Source organism: Aotus nancymaae, unplaced genomic scaffold, assembly GCF_030222135.1.
Source record: "Aotus nancymaae isolate 86718 unplaced genomic scaffold, 86718_ANA_hifiasm-v0.15.2.pri h1tg000064l_1, whole genome shotgun sequence".
Classification (NCBI taxonomy): domain Eukaryota; kingdom Metazoa; phylum Chordata; class Mammalia; order Primates; family Aotidae; genus Aotus; species Aotus nancymaae.
Window position 1 is genome coordinate 13,545,597 of NW_026988479.1, and position 17,035 is coordinate 13,562,631.

Genomic DNA, 17,035 nt, shown 5'->3' on the forward strand with positions numbered 1-17,035 from the left:
TCCTCCCCTCCCTCTCCCTCTCCATCCCCCCGTCACCCTTCCCTTCCCTTCCCCTTCCTTCCCTCCTCCCTCCCTCCCTCTTCCTTTCCTTTTCTCTCTCTCTTTCTTTCTACGTTTTTGGAAGTTAATTTTATTATATGAAGATGGTATACAAAATACATTCATCATGACTAGAGATATAGGACCCAGGGTATTTCTTTTAAGGCCTCTTGGTCTCAACCTGACAGTTTGCCTCTATAAAAGCCAAAGCCAAAGTATGTTTTCCTGAGAAGTATTGTGTTTTCACAAAATCATCAATAAATTTTATGTTAAGAAATCCATCTTACCATTAATAATTTTTTAAGGAGAACAAGCAACAGTATAAACAGAATCAAATCTACAACACATAGGAAATTAAAAGTCTCAAATCTACTGTGACCTGATCTAAAGACTGGCTTTAGTACAACAGCTATCAGTACAAACTGAGCTGATTTACATCTTGAAGGCAAAGGTTGATCTGGTATGAACCAAAGCAAACTAAAAAATGTGGTATCACGTGGCCAGGAGTAGTGGCTCACATCTGTAATCCCAGCACTTTTGGGAGGCCAAGGAGGGTGGATCATCTGAGGCCAGGAGTTGGAGACCAGCCTGGCCAACACTGTGAAATCCCATCTCTACTAAAAATACAAAAATTAGCTGGGTGTGGTGGCACACACCTGTAATCCCAGCTACTCAGGAGGCTGAGGGGAAGAGAATTGTTTGAACCTGGGAGACAGAGGTTGCAGTGAGCTGAGATTGTGCCACTGGATCCAGCCTTGGTGACAGAGCAAGACTCCGTTTAAAAAACAAAAATGTGGTATCAGTTTATAAACTGTTTCTACCTGATATTTCATCAGACCATAAGAAAGTTACTTCCTGAAATCTTTATAGATTATTGGATCTATACCCTTAAAGAGTATATAACAAGTTTAATATTGTAGCAGTAATTATTAGTGTCATAAGAGAATGGATGGGGGTCAAAGAAACTGGGAAGACTGCCAGAACCATCTGAACTTTCCCCTAATTACCAAGCGTGCATAATCTCACAGTAACCCAATATGCCAGCTTTAATAGAATTTCACCTATCCAGAGTCCAGTGGAAGCTGGCAAGAAAAAGAAATTAGAAAGCTGGTTACATAGTCAGATTAAATGGGTTTACGTGTTAAGTGCCTAGTAAGAAAGAAGAGAAGCAGCACTGTGAGGGGAACAAAAAGAAACCCCCTATATTAGCTTTGTAACTACAGGTGTTTAAAATATGAAAATGTCTGTAATTGGGTCATATGAAGCTTATTTTCATAAAGTAAAATTTCATAAATGTGTACTATGGCATTGTCAGTATTTGCATTGGAAAGGGATCTCATTTACAAGGGCTCTTGCCCTGGAAGTTTTCTCCTAGTGGTCAATTCTGCAGGTTTTCCAGGCAGAAAACAGTTGTCTTCCCTCCCACCCGCCCACCCCGAGACAGAGTCTCGCTCTATCACCCAGGCTGGAGGGCAGTGGCACAATCTCAGCTCACTGTAACCTCTGCCTCCGGGGTTTAAGCAATTCTCCTGCCTTAGCCTCCAGAGTAGGTGGGATTACAGGTGTACACCACCACACCCAGCTAATTTTTTATTTTTAGTAGAGACGGGGTTTCACCACGTTGGCTGGTCTCGAACTCCTGACCTTGTCATTTGCTTGCCTCGGCCTCCCAAAATAGCACCCAGCCCAGAAAATAGTTTTCTTTTTAAGTAGATGAGCTGGCTATCTAGTCCTCCCACTATCAAAAATAGTTACTCTCAAGACTGGTAGCTAAAGTTACATCTCCAAAATCAGAATTCTGTTTGGGTGTCTACTTGAAACCTTGAAGGCTGGTTCATGAACTTTTGTGCTATTTTTTCCAATAAACTACAAGATAATCAAAGACAGTACCCAAGAGAATATGGTGTGTGCTCTGCTGCCACCCCTTGGATAGGGGAGCAAGCATTCTGGCCAAACCACAAATCAAGCAAATTTATGATACACTGCTTCAGTTGCCATCACAAACACTTGCTAGGCTTCTAAACTGTAATTTCCAAAAAACCTTTTTGATAATACCTTTTGGAGTTATGTCAACTCTACATACAGGCCAATGGGGAGAAAAGGCATTTGCTTTGGAAGAGGCTAGCAACACTGGGCAACTAAACAGAACTTTAATCATGATCTAGACTGCAGGTTCTACCTACCTGACACAGGAGTCCACTCATGTACAGGGAGAATTATAAAAAGATAAAAGACGGAGAAAACGCTTGAGTACCCATTTTACTGTCTTATGCTTGCTAAGCCAATTCTCAAGGGGCCTACAATCCTAGGGGCTCTTTGAATCTCTAGGGACCAAGGAAGTTGTTTGTTTGTTTGTTTGTTTTTTTTTTTTGAGACGGAGTCTCACTTTGTCACCCAGGCTGGAGGGCAGTGGCATGATTTCGGCTCACTGCAACCTCCGCCTCCCATGTTCAAGCAATTCTCCTGCTTCGGCCTTCAGGGTAGCTGGGATTACAGGCGCACATCATGCCTGGCTAATTTTTGTATTTTTAGTAGAGATGGGATTTCACCATGTTGGTCAGGTTGGTCTCGAACTCCTAATCTCATGATTCACCTGCCCTGGGCTCCCAAAGTGCTAGGATTACAGGCGTGAGCCACTGCACCCAGACTGAAGTTCTTTCTCAAAAGGGGTCAGTTTTTAAAAAAGCTGACAGGCTCTGACTTACAGAGAATAGTTTCTTAAGAGGCAGTCAGCAGGGAATGGAATGAGAAGGGATAGCAGATGTGAAGGCTCAGAGCTGATGAGGGAGAACAGGCACCAAACCCCAAAGATCTGGAAAGTTTAAGGCTAAAGAGGGGAGAAATTTGGGACAAATTAACTGAGAACTCAAAATACTTAAGGCAATCCTTCAAACAAGATAATGATGTGGAGGGCAAAGCAATGACCTTAAGATAAGCAGCTACTTACTTTCCACCGCTGATAGTTTAAGAAGATAAACATTCATTAAGCAACCCTACTGTATAAGCCCAGTTGGGCAACCTTACACTCCATATCCATGTAACATTCCAGAGGACCAAGGAGCGAATACACCTAAGAATGTAATCTTGTTACAGGATTCCACTTTTAAAAAAAAAAAAGGCTCAAAAGCGTAGCTTGCCTAAGAATTTTTGTTTGGTAGATTTCTACAAAGTTGATAAATGTAACAAAACTTGAAGTTAGTCTTGGCTTCTTATTTCTCTTGAATTAGGTTCAAAAAATTTCACTAGTTTCCCTGTATGCCCCTCCCTACCTTATGTGAGGGAAACATTAAGTTTCTGAACTTACCTTTAAAATAAAACACCTGACTAGGGAGGGGAAATGCAGATTATTAAATGGATGGCTTTTACTTTAAAATTTTAAAGGGTACATTAATAACTTCTGAGGTTTTGTATATTAGGTTTAATACAAGCAGATTGGGCTGGGCGTGGTGGCTCATGATGGTAATCTCAGCTACTTGGGAGGCTGAGGCAGGAGAATCGCTTGAACCCAGGAGGTGGAGGTTGCAGTGAGCCAAGATCGTACCACTGCACTCCAGCCTGCGCAACAGAGTGAGACTATCAAAACAAAACAAAACAACAAGTAGATTAACCTTTTTCCAGTAAAGTTCCCAAACAAGATAAACATTCATTTATCCTCACCCCTGCAAGTCAATCAAAGTTGTTAGACCAGTTTGTGTAAACACTCAAACTTAAATTAAGGAAGTTGAATACTTTATGTCTTTTAAAGTCGAGTGAACACCTTTCAGGGGAGAATGAAAAATAAAGCTCTCACTAAGTAGATGCTAGCTACACAGACAATCAACAACCTTTCTTATTTCTAATAGTTTTCCTCTATTTTTCTACTGTCCCTATACTACTCTTCCAAAATCAAAGAACTAGTGAATCACAGAGTACAGCAATGACTCACATGCAGGTTGTAAAAACTGGGCAGAACAAGACACAAGATACAGCAACGTATCCCTCAAAGCTCCCAGGTGCCTCTGCACTCAGATCCCTTTTTGTTCTCAATGGTTTTAGGGGCACTTTCCCTTATCAAAGCTTTCATCAATGCTTCACCCAGAGGATTGATTTCTGAAAAATCAAATAGGTGAAAAAAAGGAATTGTGAACAGAATAAACAGAACTAAACCAAATAAATAAATCCCAAACAAAACTCAAGTAAAAAGATAATTTATTTTTTTTTAGAGATGGAGTCTTGCTCTGTCACTCAGGCTCGAGTGCAGTGGCACAATCATAGCTCACTGTAGTCTGGAAATTCCTGGGTTCAAGTGATCCTCCCACCCTAGCCTGGGACTATGGTATGTACCACCATGCTCAGTTAATTTTAATTTTTATTTTTAGAGACAGGATCTCACAGTGTTGCCCAGGCTGGTCTTGAATTCCTGGGTCCAAATGATCCTCCCACCTCAGACTCCCTGAGGAGCTAAGGTTATAGGCGCAAGCCATCATACCCATCTGACCCGAAAGGATCTTAATCAATGCTCACCATCAACAATGCTCAACAACATTTCAGTTTGCATAACCTCCCCCCACACCCCCAATCCTTTTAGAGCTTTCTAAAAAAGCAAAATAAAAGAATACGTGCTGAGACAGAAAAGATCCCTTCTTCCTCCATCCTGACTCAATAGTTTCTGAATAAGGAGAGTGAGGGTGGTGATGATTTTGGGTGAGACAGTTTCAATTTTCAAATACGAAAGATTCTTTTTCTTTCTTTTTTTTTTTTTTTTTTGAGAAAGAGTCTCATTCTGTTGCCCAGGCTGGAGTGTAGTGCCGTGATCTTGGCTCACTGCAGCTTCTATCTCCTGGATTCGAGCAATTCTCCTGCCTCCGCCTCCCAAGTAGCTGGGATAACAGGCGCCCACCACCATGCCCGGCTTTTATTTTTAGTAGAGATGGTGTTTTGCTATGTTAGCCAGGCTGGTCTCAAACCTCTGACCTCAAATGATCCAGCCACTTTGGCCTCCCAAAGCGCTGATTACAGGCGTAAGCCACACTGCCCAGCTGATTCTTTTTTTTTTTTTTTTTTTTCTGAGACAGTCTCTCTCTATTGCCCAGGCTGGAGTGCAGTGGTGCCATCTAGGCTCACTGCAACCTCTGCCTACTCAGTTCAAAGGATTCTTCTGCCTCAGTCTTCGAAGTAGCTAGGGTTACAGGCACACACCACGATACCTAGCTATTTTTTGAATTTTTAGTAGAGACAGGGTTTCACCATGTTGGCCAGGCTGGTCTCGAACTCCTGACCCTCAAGTGATTTGCCTGCCTTGGCCTCCCAAAATGCTGGGATTACAGCGTAAGCCACCATGCTCGGCCTCAAATACAAAAGATTTTAATACAGAAGTAGAGTTGAGAATCACTGTATCTGGCTTGCTTTCTTCACAACCTTGTCTCCACCCAAAGAAGAATGGAAAGGTCACTTGCTGCATTTACCCTATGCTCTGGTTTGAAGATGTCCTCCCAAATTCATGTGTTGGAAACTTAATCTCTAATATTGAAAGGTGGGGCAGATGGGATGTTTTTAGATTATGGGAGCTCTGCCCTCATGAATAGATTCATGCTGCTATTTAAACTAAGGTGCTTGTAAAACTTGAGAGCTATAGTCACATGCACACACACAAGAGATAAAATAAGGTGCTTATAAGAGTGGGCCATCTCTCTTTTGTTCTCTTGCCATGAGAGGAACAGTGTTCCTCCTCAACCAAGAATGCAGCGTTCAAGGTGTCAGCTTGGAAGCAGAGAGCAGGCCCTTAACAGAATACCAATCTGTGGTATTCTGTTATAGCAGCAGAAATAAACAAACAAAAAACCCTAAAACCTAAGACATCCCAGCTATAATACAACCATAATGAATTGTGACAACTCAGAGATACCCAACTTTTACCAGCCCGAACACTCTTTCCCCAGCAAATACTCTGCCATCCAAGTCATTTCTAAGTCACATAATTACTTTCAGGTTAGGACTGGGAACATTTTAGAGACTGCCTACTATACTCCCTAATTGGGATGTACAGTATGCTCTACAAGAAGCTTTCATCCCAGGGTTTGATGGCTGGGTTGTGCCTAGGCTATGGATGGCCAAATTTTTCACCACCTCCCTTTTCAAGCTCCCATCTATGCCTGCTTCGCAAAGCTCAATTTAAATCTCAGATCACTTCTGAAAAAGTCACTAAGCCAGCAGTATTACATGGATCACTACCTGAAAATCAATCAGTTCCTCTTCAATTTCTACTCCATTTCCCAAACTGTCCTTTTTTTTTTTTTGGAGATGGAGTCTCACCCTGTCACCCAGGCTGGAGTGCAATGGTGCAATCTCAGCCTCCCGGGTTCAAGCAATTCTTCTGTCTCAGCCTCCCAAGTAGCTGGGATTTCAGGCGCATGCCACCATGCTCAGCTAACTTTTGTATTTTTAGTAGAGATAGGGTTTCACCATATTGGCTAGGCTGGTCTCAAACTTCTGAACTTGTGACCCTCCCGCCTCAGCCTCCCAAAGTGCTGGGATTACAGGCGTGAGCCACTGCTCCTGGCCTGTCCTTGTTTTATTCACTGTGTGTTTTCCATTTTTATTCTCCCAAATATGCAAAACTAAGTTTTAAACTAAGATGGTCTTTTTGATATGGGGTTAATATGGGAAGAGAATAGGAGGAGCCTAGATTTAGGCTCACATCCAGTTCTATCACTTAAAGGCCGTGTGACCAAAGGCAAACCACACAAATCCCTGTGGGTCTCAGTTTCTACTTACTTCACAAGGTCACAAGGATTCTACAAGATCATATACGTTGAGTGCCTAGCTTGGGGAACAGATAGTAACTGATCACTAAATGGTAATGAGATGGAGCTCTAGTTCTTTGCTATCTTCTCCCCTCCACCAATAGTACCAGTTGGAAAGAAGTATCACGGCCCAACTAGAAACGGTGGGGAGAGAGGTAATGTCAGATGGGGCTGAAGTCTTATTTGAATCCTGTTAAATCTGGAAGTATGAGCTGATTTTGTATTAGCAGGTGATGGTCACCTTTACGGGATTACAGGACTTGCCAAATCTTTCACAGAACAAAAGTGCTACACCAAAAATAATATGGCCAGAACACTGGTGACTCTGTAATTTATAAGACAGAACCACAGAAATTAATTCCTAAAACTTTTGTGGCATGGGTTCAATATTCTGATATAACCCTATGGCTAGTCACTTCAAATGGACTTGATACCCCACTTGTCTTTTCTCTTCCACCAAGTATCAAACAATGAAACACAATGTTTACAGTAAGTGTATATAAGCTTCCTTTTTGAGATGGAATCTCGCTCTGTTGCCCAGGCTGGGGTGCAGTGGCACCATTTCAGCTCACTGCAACCTCAGCCTCCCAGGTTCAAGTGATTCTCCTGCCTCAGCCTCCCAAATAGCTGGGATTACAGGCGTGGGCCACCACACCCGGCTAATTTTTATATCTTTAGTACAAATGGGGTTTCACCATGTTGGCCAGACTGGTCTTGAGTTCCTGATCTCAAGTGATCCACCCACCTCAGCCTCCCAAAGTGCTGGGATTACAGGCGTGAGCCACCAGGCCTGGCCCAAGTGTATATAAGTTTCTTGAGGGCAGAAATCACTTTAGCACATAGTGGTGCTCAAATATGATAAATGAATGAATGGCCAATTCCTACCATCATCTCTTTATACTCTCTCCTAAGCAAACACCAGAGATTTATTCTAAACTACCAAATACAATACCAATAAAAAAATCTGTCAGTCCTTGGAGAAGAACTAATTGTACCTTAAAATGACTAACTGTCCCCATCTTTCACTTCACCTAGAAGCTCAAACCATCATACTATAAGGCATTTACCATAAAAAAAACAGAACTAAACAAAACCAACCCTTATGAAGTGTCTTATTTTAATTTTGTTGATCTTCACCTTAATGCCACCCAACTCCTGCTGCTACTACCATCTTTGAGGCAGGTGAATGGGGCTGCCTTTTATAAAAGTCTAATTTGAATAGACTATCAAATTAGGAGGGATTATTCTGTTACCCTTCAAAGACGGTAGAAAAGTTACCTGAAATTGGTTTATGCAATTGACCGCAGAGTCAGATGCTATTACCAAATGGGAGAAATACCAAGACTGGAACTTACTGAGACATTAAAGCAACCTCCACCCTAGGGTGAATAGCTCAGATGTCCAAACATTTTCAGAATAAAATTCACAAAGGGTCATTTCAGCTTTTTATCCCCCAAAGAACAAAGCTTACTCAGTCATCTAAAACAAAAATGTATACATCTGGTAGAGTGTGTACACGTTTCCTACAATGATAGGCATTATTAGTCTTAAAACAAAAAATTAAAAGACCTTCACAAAACCTAGTGGAATATTCCACCAGGAAACAGCTTCAAAGCTGGAAAATTTCTCTAGTGTTCTTACAACAGTGCAAAGCCAGAGACTGCAATCACAACCAGTGTTTGGGATTCACTACTTCACTACTTAGATCTTCTTTCTAATATACGAATGAGCTTCTGGGGAGGGATTTTGCAACAAGTTATTTCCCTCACCACTGATACTCATCAAGAATAAACATGTTCAGTATCCAAGTTCTTCCTAGGGTAGAAATTGCATGCCTGTTTTCCTCTAAATCTTTGCACCTGAGTCTCAGCACACCTGCTCCTTCTAGTAAACTACAAATCTCCATGGACAAGAGTATTCCTTTCAGAAGGGAATGGGAGATGTCTCTATTCAGCAAAAGAAATACACTGTCATATAAATTAGCATGACAGGCTTTTAAATCAGAAAAGTGGGTACAGAGTCTGGCATTGCCCCCTACTAAGGCTGTGATATTAGGCAGCTACTTACTCCCTGTATGTACTTCAATTTCTTCATCCATGAAAATGGCAATAATACCTTTCCTCACAGAGCTGTTACTGGCGGGGGATGGGGGATGCATCAAAAGGTATGCTACCCATCCTCAGAAAACTAGTTTCTTACCATTTTTTTTGGAGACAGAGCCTTGCTCAATATCCCAGGCTGGTATTGGCTCACTGTAACCTCTGCCTCTTGGGTTCAAGTGATTCTCCTACCTCCCAAGTAGCTGGGATTATAAGCATGTGCCACCACACCCGGCTAATTTTTGTATTTTTAGTAGACACAGTGTTTCACCACATTGTCCAGATTGGTTTTGAACTCCTGACCTCAGTGATCCACCTGCCTAGACCTCCCACAGTACTGAGATTACAGCCCAGGCATGAGCAACCACACCTAGCCAAGGCTACCTTTTTTAAAGAAGAAAAAAACCAAGCATTATTTCCCCCATGAAGCATGTGGAAAAACTGAAGCCCATGGATGAATAACTGGCTTTTTTTGGGAATGGAATCTGGCTATATCACCCAGGCTGGAGTGCACTAGCAAGATCTTGGCTCACTGCAACCTCTGCCTCCCAGGTTCAAGCAATTCTCTTGACTCAGCCACCCGAGTAGGTGGGATTACAGGCATCCACCACCACACCTGACTACTTTTTTTTATTTTAGTAGATAGAGTTTCACCATGTTGGCCAGGCTGGTCTTGAACTCCTGACTTCAAGTGATCTGCCCGCCTTGACCTCTCAAAGTGCTGGGATTACAGGTGTGAGCCACCACACCTGGCCAAGTAACTGACTTTTAATAAAAGACCCTGTCTCAGAAACAAAAAGATGAATTTCATGTACAATTTCAAAGCTGCACATCAGTTACAGCTCCTTTGCACCACTGTATCAAAAATACTGTATCAAACCAAAATAATATTGGGCATTAGTATTTGACAACACTTACCTTGTCTAGGAAATTTACTAACTTTTGCCTGGGAGTTACACGATCTCTTTCTCTTTTTGACATTGTCCAAGACCCTAATCATCTGTGGCTGGGTGCGGTGGTTCACACCTGTGATAACAGCACTTTGAGAGGCTGAGGTGTGTGAATCTTTTGAGATCAGGAGTTCAAGACCAGCCTGGCTAACAAGGTGAAACCTTGACTCTACTGAAAATACAAAAATCAGCTGGGTGCAGTGGCTCACGCCTATAATCCCAGAACTTTGGGAGGCCGAGGTTGGTGGATCATGAGGTCAGGAGTTCAAGACCAGCCTGGCCAACATTGTAAAAACCCTGTCTCTACTAAAAGTACAAAAATGGCCATGCGCGGTGGCTCATGCATGTAATTCCAGCACTCTGGGAGGCTGAAGCAGGTGGATTGCCTGGGGTCGGGAGTTTGAGACCAGCCTGGCCAGTATGGTAAAACCCTGTCTCTATAAAAACACAAAAAAAATTAGCTGGGCATCATGGCAGGCGCCTGTAATCCCAGCTACTCCGGAAGCTGAGGCAGGAGAATGGCTTGAACCTGGGAGTCGGAGGTCGCAGTGAGCTGAGATTGCCCCATTGCACTCCAGTCTGGGCAACAGAGCGAGACTGTCTCAAAAAGTTAGCTGGGTGTGGCAGCGCGCAACTGTAATCCCAGCTACTCGGGAAGCTGAGGCAGAAGAATCGCTTACCTGGGAGGTTACAGTGAGCTGAGATCATGCCACTGGACTCAAGTCTGGGAGCGAGACTCTCTCCCCCCCAAAAAAAAAAGTAAGACCCTAGTCATCTACTTATACTAAATCCCCTTCAACATGTACTGTGTTATTCCGTACTTACTAATATGAAGTTGAAAATGGTTTATGTTATCATTCCATGGTTGTGTGGCAGATCATTTTCTCTTTTTATTACATATTTCTTCCAAAATGTCTAGTGCCCAAATCACAGCAGATGTTTGGTGAAGCCCATTAGCTTACTAGTTAATAGTGAAAGTTCATTTCTGGGCTTCATTTTCATATACCTAGATGTGTATTTTGGAGGAAAATCTAGTTTATAAGGTCACAGACATGGCAGGAAAACAAAAAGAACTTTTTATTTTGACTATGATCATTCTTCTAAAGGAGATCTAACAAATGTAATTGTGAAAACAAAAGTACAAACTCAACAGGCAGAGTTATCTGTATGACAAGAACCAGCTGTCAGGCACAGAAAAATGTCAAGTCCTCTGAACCTGAAAGGTTTGTGAGAAGAGTAAAGACAGTGGGCAAGGATCCTAAGTGTGCCAAATGGCATAAGAAAAAACCCTATCAGAGGGAGCTTCATCAGACTTAAGTACAGTACCCAGCGAGAAACTTCAGACTCTTAATTTCTAACCTGCTGGAGAAAAAGAGCCTTGAACCTTTCTAATCCCTTCTCCCCCTCACTAAGATAGCAGGCTGCTGAAGAATTAAGAGACACCTACAGAATGTATCCTAGGAGAAGGTTCTATTCTGAGATCCCTAGAGAATAGGCTGGACTGAGAAGAAATTTCTACTGTCCAGGCTCTTAGTTGGACAGATCCAGCAGTGCGAAGGCAAATTTCTCCTTCCTACTCTTCAAATAGGCTCTAATACCATTTAGCCCTGCTGCAAAGCTGACACTAATTTTTTTTAACAACGAAGTTACCATCCCAAGACAGGGGATTGTGCTCACTGGGCCAACCCTCAATCTCTGAAGAAAGGGTCCAACTGGTGTTTGGGGGTGGGGAAGATGTGAGAGACCTATAACCTCCACTGCACTCTGCCTTAAATGATATTCTAATTATGTACTCTTGCTTACCTAGCAGTATGTCCAGAGTAAGCCTTCCTTCCCTGGAAGGATAAGTATATCTGCTATTACAATAGCAAGTCTGTCAACACTTGAAATTCAAAGGGAGTAACTGTTCATTAGGTTCACAGTGCACAGAACTCCATGCCAGAGACAACGGCTGTTAGGACTAGTTCTGAGTTGAGGCAGACAGCCTATACACTTGGAGGAAACTAAGGAACACTACCACATCCTTTCTAGCATATATACTCTGCCCTCTTCCCCTTACCACCTCTTTTCTCTCTCACTTATTTCTCCATTTTCTCATAGTTCAGTCCTGTTGGTGATATCTGTATCCTGATGCCTTAATAAAACAATTCTCCATTAGGATAGCTCTACAGAATCAATGTTTGTATATACAAAAGCAAAGAGCTAACATTTACAGATGTGGTGTTAGGTATTTTAACCTGTATTATCTCAATTGTCACCACCTAATCCAAGATTAATGTCCATAGTTACACATGTGGAAACCCAAATTTGGAAAGAGTGAGAGGCCGACTTCTGTAGTTGTTTGTTCTATATTTGTGTCTTCTTACAAAACTTCAAATATTCTAGTTCTTGACTTTTTTATCCTGTGGTCTTTATTTTTTATATTTTTGAGACAGAGTCTCACTCTGTCATGCAGGCTGGAGTGCAGTGGCACAATCTCGGCTCACTGCAACCTCCACCTCCAAGGTTCAAACGTTTCTCCTGCCTCACCCTCCCGAGTAGCTGGGATTCCAGGCGCATGCCACGACACCTGGCAAATTTTTGGTATTTTTAGTAGAGGCAGGGTTTCACCATGTTGGCCAGGCTGGTCTCGAACTCCTGACTTCAAGTGATCTGCCCACCTCAGCCTCCCAAGTGCTGGGATTACAGGCGTGAGTCAACATGCCTTGTCCTAATGTGGTCTTTTAACCTGTCTAACCATCAAGAGTTTGGGGGGTTTGGAGAGGGGCATGAAAAGAGCCAGAATAGAGGACAAAAAAAGTCCTCTTTAAGAGCCTGAACTTTAAGGGGTTCAGGTGTTTGTATCAAAGACCACAAAGCACCACTTTAGCTACAACCAGCTCTTCAAGGATACTGAGGGGGAAAAAAAAAGAATGTGAAATTCAGTGCTTTGAGAACATTCTTTCCATCATCATTTAGGTGAATATTCTATTAACCAACAGTGTTTACCTGGAGAAGGTACTCAAACACATCTAACATACCTTAATTTATTCAAAGTATATAAATTAAGAAATCTGTTCATATTAATTATCTCTAAGATTTAGAACATTAACCTATTCAATGATCTCGCCAAAACATTAACTTTTAATTATATATAATTCAGTGGGGATTCTTTAAAAATGGTTATATTTGGGGGCAGGAACAACTAACATTATTTCATTCAGTTAAGATATCAACAAGTTATTTTTAAGTAAACAGTAAGTTTTTAAAACGCCTAAACACTAGAGCAGAAGTTTGCAAGCTGCACTGACTTCAAATAAGGGTTATGGCTAGAAGATAATCTAACCAAGTGTTCATTAGATATGAAACACATAAGGTTTCCTGGTGAAGATAAGTGAAAAGATATTTTAACACCCACAGACACAACTTAACCCAAATTAACACTGTCCATTCCTTGGTCATATTCGCCACTGTCCGGCTAGAACAGGCTCTAGTTATGATTTTATTAATATTACCTGAAAACTATAAGTGTCCAACACTATTTCTGAGGCCACCTCTTGCCTGCACAGAAACTACCAAGAGAAAAAAACAAGCAATAATTCTCCCCCTTTTTCTAACATACATTCACCTATTTTAGCTCCTTACTCAGGATACTCTCAACCAGTTTTGGTTTATGTATACATTTGTCCTCATAGGCCAACTGTGGAGAATATACCAGGAGCAGTCATGAACAGGGAAGAACTACCATCAACTTTAAGTGGGGCCTATGTCTACCAAAAGAATTAGCTGGTTATTTTACTAGCACACACAAACTAACATGCGACCAGGCTTACCTGAAACCGAATAAGCATATTCTACTCAAATGAAAAATCAAGTTATATGTGTGACACTCCTTTCAACTCAGAAGATTAAGTATGATGCTGGTTACAAAACAGAATATTATCAAGTTTCCCATTTTAGTAATTTGGCCTCTATAAATGCTCTTCCACACATGTACCATAAAGTAGAGTCTGTTACAGCTCAGTCTACATTTTAAGGAAGTCTAGTTTTGTATTTTCTGAAAATAAAATATACCCAGTATAGCACATTGGTTTAAGTTCTGAACTCTGCTACATTTTTGCTGTGACATCTTGGACAAATTATCTTTTAGCCTCAGGTGTCTTGTCTACCAAATAGTGGCAATAATTGTTGTGAAGATTAAATGACTCAATAATGTACTGTAGCACAGCCTATAATATAGTATGTGCTTAATAAATTATTTTGCCAACATACTTCCCTCCTCTTTATTCAGATGTAATTAGTTAGTGAGCCCATTTTGCAGGTGGTTCCTTTTTCAAGCTACATTAAATTTGGGTCATATTGCAAGAGATAATCACATAGGATTATCTTAATTTCAAAATTTTACTCTTGCTCTAGCAAATTTTAATAACTACTGTTAAAAACCAATCCTTGATTCCTATGCCTAGAATTCTACACTGCTAAGGGGAGGAGAGGGCTTTTTCATTTCCAAAACAATTCTGTTACTTCACCACTAAGTCTATCTTGTGCCAATAACCAATGCCTGAAAACAACCTGTTTCCTCCTGAAAACCAGAGTATTCCCAAAACACCAGCAAATACAGATTCATTTTGTCATCCAGTTTGTCTTTAAAGCCCATTACAATTCTCCTAAAAATATTTTAGCCCTAGGTAAAATAGGAAGAACATTTTCCACTGTACACTATCTATGAAAATCTAGAGTCTGACTTTAACACAAGTTGGCAATGAAACTATACCCCTCTCCAAAAACTGGTATGTAATAGGGAATCTTCTGACTCCTTTACCAATACCCAGAGATGGCCAAGATTTTAAATTTCCATGGGATCAAGATGCAACCAAATCCTGATTAAAAGCAAAGCAGGACATGATTATTAACCACAATGTTTAGAGGAAGATCCTCTAGCTATTTTAGACAGCTTAATCATGTCTAAAATATCCAAACTCAACAACTTGGAAGACAAGCTGTGCCTAATAACTTCATTTTTAGCATGCTATAAACTTTATTGAACCTTGCTAAACAAAGAGAGAAAGCCTTCAAAACCTTTAAAGAGGGGCTTAAAAGTTTCTAGTGGCTAGGTAACATGGATAAAGACAATTTTAAGAATGATTTTCCTTCATCAAGCAGTAGAAAATAATGCTGTTACTTATTAAGCAATGTTATCTTCAATGTTAACTTCAAACAGGCAAATTATAGTCATGAATTAAATTTTTTGGACTGTTTCAGAGAACATAACATATGCAAATTAAAATGTGTGAACCTGCCTACTAATGAAAGTAGTAAGAACAAATCCACAGGTCATATCCACCTTTAAACAATACTGCAACAACAACAATCTATAAAATGCAATACTGGATTGAAGATTTCAAGTAACACAGAAGAGCCTACTGATGCAAAAGAACCTGGGTAATTCCTGGTAGTGCAACATAACGGGTCGTGACCAATATTACCCTTTCTGTACATTATTCTCACATTTTGGGAATAACTATTCACCCTACCATATGGCACAAGTTCCTGTAAGATTATTAAGAAGATCTGAATATTCTAATAAATTCAAAGAAAAACCTAAGGACTGAAAAATACGCTACTACCTTCGACTCATATTAAACAAATGTTTCTCCACTAAACCGGAATGAGCACAAGCCCAAATCACTGAATGGGGCCAAACTTTTAGAAGCCTCATTCCAAATAAAACTGTTCCCAATTTATTAAGAACAAAACACTAGCAAAACCAACCTGTGAACTGGGCCTTCAGTACAATTAAGCACATCCTTTTTCATAAAACAGTCATAATGAAGAGTCTGGAGGAGCTGTCATTCTAAAATTGCAACTCAACCCATAAATGACAGTCCTGGGCTGGAAACCAGAATGTCAAATTCTTGTGCTGAAATCAACTTTTCACATGGCCTGAGGCAGGCCATTTTGCTATTCTAAGAATGCTCAGACATACAAGTATGTAATAATGTTCCAAACACTTTTTTTGGGGGAGGCCATTTCCTGTAAATAAAGTTTCCATGACTGGGAAAGAAACAAAATAAAGTAATAAACTAAGGAAACAGGAATACCTCTGGCATATCTTCCTCAAAGGAACATTTTTTTAAAAAAAGCACACAGAGCTAATTTAATCTAGCCTACCAAAGACTCAAAGTCCATTTAATTCAATTCTGAATCTCACTCAACAAGCGTTAAGTTCATCAGACACCTCTATAGCGATATGCCCACAAGTTTCAGAGAAATGTCAGCAGGGACTCTGTAGTTATGATTCATATCAAACGGCTCCCTAATCCGTATTTCTCCTGGACATACTCATGCAGATTCATCAACCAAAACCTACCCAGCACTCCTCACATAGCGCATACGTTGGCATTTTCAGTTTATAGCTGGGTCCTGGAACAGCTAAAACCAGGAAGCTGCGGGGTAATTAGAGGACTTGGGCGAAGTCATCTTGGGACAGGTGGAAAACCCAGAGAAATCAGGAGTCAGAAAGAAGCTATCCCTGGCCACCTCTGCGTCCCGTCCCATCCAAACTTCACCCACCCGAGTCTCAGAAGCCCAAGAGGGGGAGGCCATTTTAATGAGGCCTGGCTGAGGAACGTGAAAGGAGAAGAGGAAATCAGGGAACGGCGTTGGGAAAGGAAGGCCAAGCACTCTGCCCCAACAGCGCCCGAGTCGGGTGGCAGCACCTGGAGCCCGAAGAGAGAGGAGCTGGACCTAAAGGCCAGGGAGGAGTGCAAAAGTAGCGGTGGCCTACCACGAGAGGGGCCGAGTGGTCTAAACCCAGGGACCGCGGGCCCCTTACCCCCATGCGGGGAAAGGACCCTTTCTCGGGCCAACCGCGCCGACCCTCGCCCCTGGGTCAGGGGCTACTACTCAGAGATCCAGAAGGCGGGAGTTGGCTAGTGCCTGGTTCTCCTCATCTGGCCATGCGGCACGGGGGCGTCCATCCTGAGGGGTCCGGGAACCAAGAGGGCACGGGGGTGCCGGACGCGGCGCTCACCCGCGGGCCGCCTCCAAGCTCTTAATGAGCTTCTTGATCTTCCAGATCTCCACGTTCCTGTCGGCAGCACTGGGGTCGTCCGCCATCTTCTCGCCTCCTCCTCCCTAGAGCGGCCCGGCGGGGCCCGGAGACACCAAGACCACAGAGTTAGCG

At 41.8% G+C, this 17,035-nt stretch overlaps 1 protein-coding gene across 1 annotated transcript in view; it reads right to left on the bottom strand.

Moving 5' to 3' along the window:
- Window positions 1-17,035, bottom strand: part of ETF1 (eukaryotic translation termination factor 1) — a 35,479-nt gene that overhangs the window by 18,193 nt on the left and 251 nt on the right. Inside the window, exon 2 of the mRNA XM_012476186.3 lies at window positions 16,883-16,986. Coding sequence (XP_012331609.1) covers window positions 16,883-16,968 — 86 coding nt within the window. The 5' untranslated portion in view covers window positions 16,969-16,986. The remainder of the gene's footprint in view (window positions 1-16,882; window positions 16,987-17,035) is intronic.